The sequence below is a fragment of the Dermacentor silvarum genome, chromosome 10 (genome assembly GCF_013339745.2).
Source record: "Dermacentor silvarum isolate Dsil-2018 chromosome 10, BIME_Dsil_1.4, whole genome shotgun sequence".
In the NCBI taxonomy this organism is placed as follows: domain Eukaryota; kingdom Metazoa; phylum Arthropoda; class Arachnida; order Ixodida; family Ixodidae; genus Dermacentor; species Dermacentor silvarum.
This window is the reverse complement of record NC_051163.1, coordinates 7,001,319-7,012,795: the sequence shown is the minus strand read 5'-3', so window position 1 is coordinate 7,012,795 and position 11,477 is coordinate 7,001,319. Positions and strand designations below refer to the sequence as shown.

The window sequence follows — 11,477 nt, the reverse complement described above, 5'->3', positions numbered from 1 at the left end:
TGAGGATAGAGATTATATATATATATATATATATATATATATATATATATATATATGCTAGCGCGAGACTGAGGTAGTTGCAGGTCGCAGGGAGAGGCCTTCGTCCTGCAGTGGACACAAAAATAGGCTGATTATGCTGATGATACATAGGTATTTCCTGCCCACGCACGTTTGATTGCTTTTGAAAGGCAGAAGCCAGAAAAGAAGTAGCCCGCGGGAGCGGGTGTGTACTCTTTTAAAACGCTGGACAGACACGCTGCAGGAGCAACTCCAGAAGAAACGGAAAGCGAAAGCAGAACAACTGCGTGAACACACTTCACAATTCTGTTGGTCGCATTAATTTGGTTATAGGGGAACCAAAGAGTGTCGGGAGTCTGCATTTTTTTCTTTTCAACAGAGAAATTAGTTTTTGCTAGGAAGGTTCGAAGAGCGAGATTATTAAACCAAATTCGAATATCTGAAATATACGGGTGCCGAATTCGTTTATGCTTCTAATAGTACTAGAACAAACATAGAGAGGAAATGGGATAAAAATATAGATTTATTGCCTTCAATACTAGCAATGCTATATCATGTATATTCATCTAGGCAGCTTGCAAATGCTGAACAAGAGTCAGGATGGCCGGCTCATGGCGGCGCACTTGAAGCGGGCGGTGGAACAAGTGCGCGGGACCTTTCTCATGGCAGACAGGCCACAATTAAGAAAGCACAAAAAAAAGGGGGCCGGGGAGGGGGTCTTACGTGCCAAAACCACTATCTCGCTCGCCGTAGTGGGGGACTCTGGATTAATTTTGACCACCTGTGGTTCTTTAACGTGCATCTAAATCTAAGCACACGGGTATTTTTGTATTTCGCCCCCATCGAAATGAGGCTTCGGTGGCCGGGATTTGATCCCGCGACCACGTGCTTAGGCCACAATAGCCGTAGCATGTGCACCTTCGCATGCACATTCAAATATTCGGCCACGACAGAATATTCGAGAAATCGAAAACCAAAACCTGAAACATAATACTTTCGTTTGAAACAGAACGAATCGTTTCGTATTCAAAATTTCGAAGATTTGCTCACCGCTAGTTCCCACAAAAGGTATTTCTTTAGCTGACATTGTAGTCTTATTCCAGCGAATACAAGCGCGCCACCCTCACGCTTTTTATTGCGCCAAACAGTCGAAGAAGCGAAATGAGAACAAGGTTTGTCAGGTTAGAAAAGAGATGCAGGCACATCTGTGTATACGGCCTTTTTTCCCCCGTAGAAGAATAGGCTTGTGCATTTATTCCACGGAAATACAGTCTGTGTGTCGACGATGACATTCTTGTGCTCCTGAACATCCTTAGTTGTAAGTGTGCGCTGGCAATTATATTTTTCTACCATCCAATCCTGACATGTTAGTGTGTGTGTGTGTGCTTGCTGCTGACGTATACACGAGCCGGTGGGCCCAGTCGAGTCCATTTGAGATTATTCGTCAACAACGGTCAGCGTGTGCGGAGGAAGTGAGAACGCTAGTACTCGACGGTGACGCACTTGAGCTGCAGATAGTCCTTGAGCGCCTCGTGACCCAAGTCCTTGCCGTATCCGGACTGCTTGAATCCGCCGAAAGGCGCCGCCACGTCCGTCTTGTTGTAGCAGTTGATGAAGCACGTTCCGGCCTGCAGCGCGTCCGCCACGCGCAGGGCCTTGCTGAGGTCGCGCGTGAAGACTCCCGACGCGAGTCCGTACTCCGTGGCGTTGGCGCGCCTCAACACGCCCTCGACGTCTCCGTCCCGGAAGCGAGAGACGAGCATGATCGGGCCGAACGACTCTTCCTTGGCGGCCGCCATGTGGTCCTCCACGTCCACGATGATGGTCGGCTCGAGGAAGAGACCCGGTCTCGGAAGCCTCCTGCCTCCGTGGACCAGCTTGGCGCCATCGGCCACGGCTCTCTGGACGTAGTCCAGCAGCTTGTCCAGGTGCTGCTTGTGGTTCTGCGGACCGTGCCAGGTGCTGCGGTCGAGTGGGTCTCCCGTGACGATCTTGCGGGCCTCGGCGACTGACGCGCTCGACGAAGCGGTCGTGCAGCGACTCCTCGACGAACAGGCGGCCGGCGGCGATGCAGTTCTCGCCCTTGTTGAAGAACACGCTGTTCAGGCCCTGGCGCACGGCCAGGTCCAGGTCGCAGTCGGCGAATATGATGAGCGGCGACTTTCCCCCGAGTTCTAGCGAGACGCGCTTCAGGTACGGAGCGGCGCAACTCGACATGATGGCACGGCCCACCTCTGTAGAGCCCGTGAACGCCACCTTAACAGGAAAAGGAGGTTTATTAAAGAAACCCAACTACAAAGGTCAATGCTAAATACGCGATGGGCGCATGCACTTAATTACTTGGAATTGTGTGAACGGAAATAGCATCAAAACTACGCGAGTGTGACTAATCGATTTTGCTTGACAGCCACGTAATCGAATATGCAGTTGCCTACAAATTTTGCAGAGTTTTAAGAAACGTTATTCGCGAGTACAGAACCTCTAGACATGAACAACGAAGCCCACTAAGAAGTCGCGAGCAAGAATAGACGCATTCAGTGTGCACTTGTACTTAATTTTATCGCACACCAGTTGAACAGCATCTAGTTAAATGCGTCAGCCGGTAACGCCCGCTTTTGTGCTCCCGGGCGTTGTTGCACCTAATGAAAAGCGAATAAACTCATGGCTTAGTTTACGCTGTTCGGCTTAGAACCGAAAGACTTTGCACGCCGTTCCCTGCACGCTTTACGCTTTACACGCAGCCGAAAGTTGCTCAAATATCCTTAAATGTTTCCCAGACTTTTTTTCAAGTGAGAAAACTCCACACAATAAAAACTTTTGCACCCATAGGTGTGCTTGTTTTCCCCATTAAGCGATTGCGCCAACCTAGGCTGCATGTACCACCGGTGGCGTGTCATGGCTAACACGTTACCCTTAAGGGACAAGATCGAATCAGTGATGGGCACAAATTATGTTATCCTTTTTTTTTGGCGACTTCTTGTGGCAAGTAAACATGACGACACGAAATGAAATATCGTGCAATAGCGTTCACTGTGGAGCATTAAAGTTTTACCGTCACATTCTGGTGTATTTTGGTGCGCACTAAGTGTTCACAATTATTGTAACACAGCTTTCAACAATATACGGCTTCTCTCATCGCAGATGTAATTTGAGCTTGCTTCCTTGTAATGTGAAAATGTATTTTACGGCCTCAAGTGTAAGGGTGTTAGCCATGGGACTAACCATCCCCTGCAAAAAATATTCACTGTGCAGAGTAGAGCCCTCACCAATGATTGACTGTAACTGCGCGTATGTATACGGCTAATCATGTACATTGTTCGAAGGTGCTATTTGTTCCCGTGGGGTTCAAATATATACCGTCCCTCCCGCTGTAACCGCGACAGCGCGATGTCTGGCTTTCTCTGCGTGCTATAGAGAAAGCGTACTCGAAGGGTTCCCGGAATAGCGCTTGGTCTATAGTCAATACAGAAGGTTTGACAAACACAGCCGTAAATGGGCGCACTCTCCGAACGAGAAAAGTGGCAGAGCGTTTGGCAAAGCCTTTGTCCAAATATAGGTTCTCTTGTAAGTTTGGCGACCCTTGTCGTAGGTGGTGTGATGTTCAAAACGCTATAGTCCAATTGTATTCTTGCACGAGAGTGGTACGTCTGCATGGGAGACTTGAAAGAGTCTTCGCGGTTCGCGTTCATTGAAATCGTCATTTTCGTCCTCACCATCAACACTTTTCCTTCTTTAAATATTTACTGACGCTATACCCTGTATGCTGAGTGTAGCAGGTGAGAACTTTGATTCAGACCTCTGAGCAATATAGCAGGTATTGTTAATTGGCCGTATACCTTTCTGAGCAGGGGGTGTCCGCACATGGCCTGTCCCACGACGGTGCCAGGAGCCCGTGAGCACGTTGAAGACGCCCGGCGGGATGCCGGCGCGCACCGTGAGCTCGGCCAGCTTGAGAGCCGTGAGCGGACACACCTGGGCGGGCTTGAGCACGAGCGTGTTGCCCGCGGCCAGGCAGGCGGCGCTCTTCCACGCCACCATCATGAGCGGGTAGTTCCACGGGGTGATGATGCCGCACACGCTGCGCACAATTAGCCAGCACGTGGCACAACTGCCGTGGCCTCAACGGCCCCGCATTAAATGGACCCTAAAGAAATATTTAAATTCTCGGATGTTACGTGCCAAAACCACGATATGATTATGAGGCACACCGTGTATAGTGGGGGAATCCGGATTAATTTTGACCACCAGGGGATCTTAAATGCGCGGTACACGGTCGTTTTTGCATCTCGATGGGGGCGAAATGCCATACTGCTCGTGCACTTAGATTTAGGTGCCCCTTAAAGAAGCACAGGTGGTCAGAATTAATCCAGAGTCTCCCACTACGGCGTGCCTCATAATCATATCGTAATAATGGCACGTAAAACCACAGAATATAACCTAATTTCAGTTCAAGATAACTTAAATCGGGTGATCTAGAAGAATACAGTGGGTGTTATAAGCGTTTTTTCGGTGTTGCTCGGCCGTAGTATGTTTTCGAGTAGCGCCGAACGCCGTGTCTCTACTTTCTTATTCCCGTTTCCTCGCGCTTATGCTCTAAATGGTAATAGGCTGCAGCCCAGGACATGTAGACAAAGCCAACAGCGCGACATAAAAAGAACCACAAGGACACTGCGCTTTGGCCTTATGGGGTATGCCTGCCTCGGACTTTCGGTTTTCTTTGCACCAAGGTGTACTAACCAGTCTACCTGAGATCTTTGTTGGTGAAGGCCTCTCTCTGGTAAAGGCATAAATACTAGTGGGATGAATTAGGCAGTAAGAAGGACCACGAAGTTACTGCGTTCATATGACAGTGTGAGTATTCCGCATATATGATTTTTAACGGTGTGTTCACATTGTTAGACCGCTCAATTGTGCAGTATTCTTTCTTTCTTCAAGTATTTCTTTTCTGACACACGATTGTTTTCGTATTCATTTGGTCGTTACCGTGCCCTATCCGAGTGGCCCCTTATGGAGCGCAGCCATGGCCTCTCACCCGATGGGCTCCCAGCGGGTGAAGGTGAGGTTCTTGCGCGGCCTGGCGTGGCTCACGGGCACCGTGCTGCCTTGCACCTTGTCGCACCAGCCGGCGAAGTAGCGGAACACGTCGATGGACATGCCCACGTGCGTCTTCAGGGCCAGCGTGTACACGGCGCCCGAGTCCAGCGACTCGATGGTGGCCAGTTCCTCGCGGTGCTGCTCCATCAGGTCGGCGAGCCGCAGCAGCAGGCGTCCTCGGTCCCGGGCACTCATGCGGCCCCACTCGCCCTGCTCGAAGGCCGCCTTGGCCGCGTCCACCGCGCGGTCCACGTCCTCGGACGAGGCGCTCTCGACCCGACACAGCACGCTCTCGTCCGTCGGGTTCACCACCTGAGGGCACCGGCTCTTTGAAGGCACGACCGAGAGCTCGGCTGGCACGGCGCGCAAGACAAAGGCGCGACAAACGCGCTCCCAGAAGTAGGTTTATTGAGAGAAAAAATAATTGTTACGACGCCGCAGATGACAGCTTTGGACTCCTTGCCTCAAATACATACACTAAAAAAAAAAAAAAAAAGATGAGCCTAAAGCTCCTCGTTAGCGACTTCTCTAATCTGCACCTTTAAAACCTACCTGCGCTTTACAGAGAGAATCCTGCCACGTAGTCTGTTCCACACTTCGCTATTCAAATAACCATAATCACGTATTTACGGACAGCGCTAATAAATCGATGCCGACAAATGAAGTATTTCTGTACAAAAGTGCATATAAAGATCCCGCGCAGTTTGCGCTATAGTGTATACGGAGAGAACCATGGAACGGCCTCATAGCTTCTCATCGCAGTAAAGGCACTTCACTTATACTGTGAATATACAATACAAGATAAACAACAAAAGCAGACAACTGAACCCAATTTGCTGAAACCTGCAAACATAATTTACTTTTTTTTTCTTACTATAGTACATACACACAACGTACACGATATGACAAGAAACCCCAGGAAACCCATTTTGCAAGCGACAGTATAGGCACACAAGCATTTTTGTTAGGCTGGCTCTCTCAACCCTCCCCCTTATATTCCCCACTACCACCCTTCTCACGTAATATTTTCTATAAGGTAGTCACGTTCACTATCATGTAGGGTCACAGACAGTGCACGCGGATACAAATGTCAATTTAGAAACCACAGTCTATGCATAGGAGCTTCTGTAATTCTGTTATTCACACTAGCCATTCATTCATTCATTCATTCATTCATTCATTCATTCATTCATTCATTCATTCATTCATTCATTCATTCATTCATTCATTGTGTCCCGCCGAAGAGCGGCAACCGGCTCCGTACCTCTGAGCTGCGTCCCCACGAGCTGTTCACGAACTTGCCGTCGATGAAGAGCTGGTGCGGCACACGAATTGTCCTGCCGTTAGCCTGGAGCTCGACCGCGTCGTAGGAGACCTCGTCGCCGCCAGAGCCCTGCCCGCGCGCCTTGAGCACCGCGACGCGCACGAAGTCCGCAAACCGCGACGCCAGGTAGACGTCCTCGGCGGCCAACTGGAGGCCGCAGGCGTCGCGCGCCTCTTCGACGAGCCGCGTCACGTCCATGGAGCCGGCGCCGCACTCGAACAGGTCCGTCTCGTCGTCGACGTCACGGCGTAGGATGCTCTTCCAGATACCCTATACGCGAGAATGAATGCGCGCGTCATATGAAGGATGTCGCGAAGCACTGAGCGCTTCTCGTACTAAACAGAGATAACTTATTTAAGCTCTATTTGTGGAAGTGGATAAGGGAGCTAAGTATCCGGTGCTTCAAGATGGCGCATACACTTGATCCGGCTACTACACAGCAACTCACAACAACAGCACTGAATGTAACGAGACGACAAAATAGAATGGCCGGTCCTTGCTGTCGCAGCTAGCTAGATGACGACAACCGATGAAGACACTTCCCGGTAGAGCCTCCCTTCATACGCTATACAATCATGACGTCTGTGGTAACGAGGCTTCTCACGCATGTACTGACCCTCAGCTTGTCGACCAGAGCCCTCTCCTCGTCGGTGAGCTCCAGCGCCTCGCCGTCGGCCTGCTGCTGACCGAAGCGTGAGGCGAGGCTGACGCGTCCCGTCTCCTCCGAGGCCAGCTGTCGCACGTTGACCCAGACGCCGTCGCAGCCGCACAGCAGCAGACCCTCGCCGTGCACCAGTCCGGGCCGGGACATGCCTTCCACTGAAACCTGCCGAGCACCTTCCACGGGAACGGAGGGCCACAGGCTCGAGCCGTAGACGCGCGTCGCCTGCGTGCGCGCGCTGACGCATCTGCATACACTCTCGAAGAGGAACTCGCCGTGCTTGCAAGCAGGCCCACTGTCTTCTCAAAATATCCATGACATTTTTTTTTTCTAAAAGGTACCGTTTGAGAAGTCATACCGGTGGGCCCCTAAGCCTCACAATAGCTTAGGCAAATAATGAGGGGTGTGCTTATAGGGATTTTTGAGACCGAATCCAAACGAATCGAATAGTGCTGTAATCGAATCGAATCAAATATCGAATAGTCCTGGAATAGTCAACAGGCGTTAACACAATCAATCCTAGTATTCTTGAAGTTAAAAAGTTTCTGTCAATATATATATATATATATATATATATATATATATATATATATATATAAAAATAGGACTCCAGCAAACATAGACAACAAGGACAACATAGGGGAAATTACGTGTACTTATATACTAATTGCAATAAAGAAATTATAAATGAATGGAAATGAAAGTGGATGAAAAAACAACTTGCCGCAGGTGGGGAACGATCCCACGTCTCAGGGTTATTTGTAATAGTAAAACATAAATACCTCAGAAAGCGGATGGGAAAACGGTGCCGCGGTAGCTCAATGGCAAGAGCATCGCGCGCGTAATGCGAAGACGTGGGATCGTTCCCCACCTGCGGCAAGTAGTTTTTTTCATCCACTTTCATTTCAATTAATTCGTAATTTCTTTATTTCAATTAGTAAGTACACGTAATTTCCCCTATGTTGTTCTTGGCGCCTATGTTTGTTAGCTTCTTATGATATGATTAAAATCGGGCCCCCTCGGTTCCCTTTCTTCTCCTTCATTACATAACGAGGGCCTCAAATCCGGCAACATTGATGCCTTCAGGTAGCATATGTGGGTTTATTAACCAGTTGCCTTCACCCAAAAAGGCAGAAAGGATGTTCCACATCGGCCGCCTAGGTTTGTGAGTGGTGGCGCTGGTTAACACTCCCAGGGTTATTTGTAACAGTGCCACGCTGAAGCTATTTTCTCAAACAACCATATTGTCCTTTCCTCAGTCGAGATGACGTGAACATCGCACGAGAGCGTGGAACAGTATAAACAGGGTCACTGCATGACTGATTCAAATCATGCATGCCGACGTGAATAAGGCTTTCGTGCGGAACCCTAAGCGTCTTAAGGTTTATGTGGCTTGGTCAGTGATACAATGTTCGCACAAGACACGCGTCCATATAGCCACGCGATTGAGAATTCGGTGCTTCTGGACAGGGTTGTATCTAATAAAGTTCCGTTTGATATGTACACCTGTATCGCGTATTTCTTGTGCATTGCATTTTCTTAGTCACTCAGTTTGCCCTTAGCACTAAGTCAAGGCCTGCTGCCTACAAATGTAAAGCACGCAGATATCATTGTGCTGCGTCCCTCTTTGCTGCTAAATCGTTTGATCTTACAGTGATTGTTGAACATTATGTATTTTCGTGCTGTAGGCTTAGTTTTGAATTCGTGCTTTCTTGATTTGTTTTCTTTTATTTTCTTATGACAAATTTCAACTGCCTGATACAATACGACAGCACAGTATCTTGTAAAATAAATAAATAAATGCTGGTAGGGGAGCACACCTGTCCCTCGAGGGTGATCCATGCGCCGGGCACCTTGTCCATGCCCCGGATGAAGTTGTGCAACGCCTGGCCCGTCAGCTTGGAGAAGTCCACGCGTCGCAGCTCCCGCTTGTTCAGCATCGGGTCATAGGTGGCGCCTTCGGCGGGCTGCACGATACGCGGTGCCTTGCCGGAGGCTATCAGCTCCACTGCCTCGCCCTGCGTGCGCCCACACGCAGGTTCTCGAAAATCTGTCCCTGCCACGAATTCCGTGCGTTCGTAAGAAAGCCTAGCTGAGCTGCACCAGCTCGACCGAAAAGGAGCGACAGAAAACGGAGGATAGGAATTGTCCGGGGCCTGTTGCAGGCGCTCTAAATGAGTGAAAGAAAAGGGGAAATACAGAAGACAAAGGACTAACATGTACACACAGGCGAAATCGCTTGCAACAGCCGACGGAAAACATAAACAGCAGCAAACGAGGACGCACACGCCGCATCGTGCGCATATGTATGAACAAAATAAAAAAAGAAAGGTAATGTTGATGTGCGCACATTAAGGATAAACACCGATTGTGCTGGGGATCCCCCTAATATAAATGCGAAAACGTTAATAATAAAAAATTCACCTACGCTAACGATAGTCCCTAATGAGAATTTCGAGCGCAGCTTTTTAGGGGTTTTGAATTCGCGATATATTGTTTCTGAACGACAGGGTGCTCTCGGCGGCGGCGGCGCTCCGCCTCTGCTCAAGCAGCTCGTTTCACAGCAGCGGCAGACGAAGTATTTCCACCGGTTGCGCGTCGCACATTGTTCAGAAAGAAGGCATGAACACGGGAACGCGTCGCTCGTGCAGGGCGCATTATTTAGCGGCGCCGGCGCCGCAGGCGGAGTAGCCCATGCACAGTGGGTCCGAAGCCCACGCCAGTGTTCTGATGTCTGGTCGCCGCCGGCACCCCGTTACAGTGGTTCCTGCAACCCCGTTTTCCTCTTCACCCTTTCGCCATACCCTCCTCCTCCGCTTTACTCCTCGCACACTCTTCGTTCTCGCCGTCTTTCATCCGCGTTCGCTCTTTGATCCTTCGCTGTATAGGTATAGGATACGCACTCATTGAAGACCTCGATATGAGGTCACAGACATTAAGGCAAAATATGTGAACTTAGACAACAGTTCATTGTGGTAGCTTGGTAAACAAAGCGCGTTGCAGTGCAACTTTGCAAGCTCTTATTCACGGCTATCAAATCGTTTGACGGCCATCAAAATCGCCACATGAACATGGCGCGAGATTAGATTCGATAATATACGTTCCGTGGTTCTTGTTTAGGATAAGGTCCGCACAGCCTTCATCAAAAGTGTCCGAGTCAAACCGCGAATGCCCACCGAGCAGTCACGTGTTGAGGGCTTTTGCGTATACACACACTCCAAAAGTTGGGAGTGCGGGCGGCGCCGTATGTACTTTAAACTGCTTGCGGCTTTCGAGCGAACAAACTTCCACGGGGTATCCTTGGCCCAGAGACCGCGACCCGACCCCGCGCGCAGTTGTCTCAGAAACGTTTGACGAAGACTGCACTTGGGCACACGCGGTGCTTTAGCGCGTGGCCAGGTGGAGAGACCCTTACCATGGCCTTGACTCCTTCGGGGAAGAGGAACCGCGCGTAGAGCGAGTCGACCGTATCGTCGGGCAGCACGTCGCACTCTCGCTGCAGAAGCAGAGGACCCGTGTCCAGACCGTCGTCGGCCCAGAACACGCTCAGGCCCCCCTTGGCGTCGCCCTCGATCAAGGTCCTGCGAGAAGTGCGTGGTCGTCCACTGTACTGGGCTCGGGTGTCGAGGACGTCGTTCGATACCGAACAAAATTGCCGCTAACTCTTTTTGCGAGAGTATCTGCTTTTCCCCGCTTTCAGAACCCTCTAGATAAAAGACTGTTGTTGCATTGAATATTATTGGTTCTCGTATTGCATTGTACCCTTCACTACCCTTGACCATGCCTCCATGTGCTGCTGGGTGTGTGCGCTGGCCAGGTCCCCTCAAGCTGTCCTAATTAGCTTCTTTTTTTTTCTTCATCACGCTCAGCGTATTGGTGCTGTTGCTGCAAATTTCAAATTCAAACTACATTTCCGAGAGTATATACGCTCAATCCTTAGTGGAGTACCTCCGCTTCGGTGCAAACAAAGAGATCTTTCTTTTTTTAAATTCTGTTTTGTAATGAGTCTGTGGTGCGAAGTACTCTCGAACTGGGCACACATTTACTGCCGCACAAGCAGTTGCCACAATACCCTTAGACCGTATATACCTTGCCCTATAACAGTAAAAGGAGTGCTCGCAACTCTTTCTGGCGTAGTGAGGTGTCGACGTACGCTTAGCTCCATTTTCGATACTTTTCGAGCAACCAAATTTTAGTGTACCTTCACTCCGGTTGGGCACAAGCACAGTCATCGTATACTGCTGCGGAGTACCTGTGGTGTTATTATATAGTTGCGGAGAACTTCGTTGCTACGAATTCGCAGTGTGTATAGGCGCATGCGTGTGTACGTATACTGTACGTATATAATGCAATGCAGACATTGAGTAAGGCAAGTATTTT

The 11,477-nt window shown here is 49.6% G+C and overlaps 1 protein-coding gene across 1 annotated transcript in view; it reads right to left on the bottom strand.

The window, feature by feature from the left end:
• Positions 1–497: 497 nt before the first annotated feature.
• The window catches only part of LOC119431415 (cytosolic 10-formyltetrahydrofolate dehydrogenase-like), a 31,136-nt gene continuing 20,156 nt past the window's right edge, over positions 498–11,477 (bottom strand). The window contains 9 exon segments of the mRNA XM_037698905.2: positions 498–2,027; positions 2,029–2,274; positions 3,855–3,902; positions 3,904–4,096; positions 5,051–5,424; positions 6,377–6,706; positions 7,053–7,322; positions 8,918–9,115; positions 10,513–10,678. Coding sequence (XP_037554833.1) covers positions 1,500–2,027; positions 2,029–2,274; positions 3,855–3,902; positions 3,904–4,096; positions 5,051–5,424; positions 6,377–6,706; positions 7,053–7,322; positions 8,918–9,115; positions 10,513–10,678 — 2,353 coding nt within the window. The 3' untranslated portion in view covers positions 498–1,499.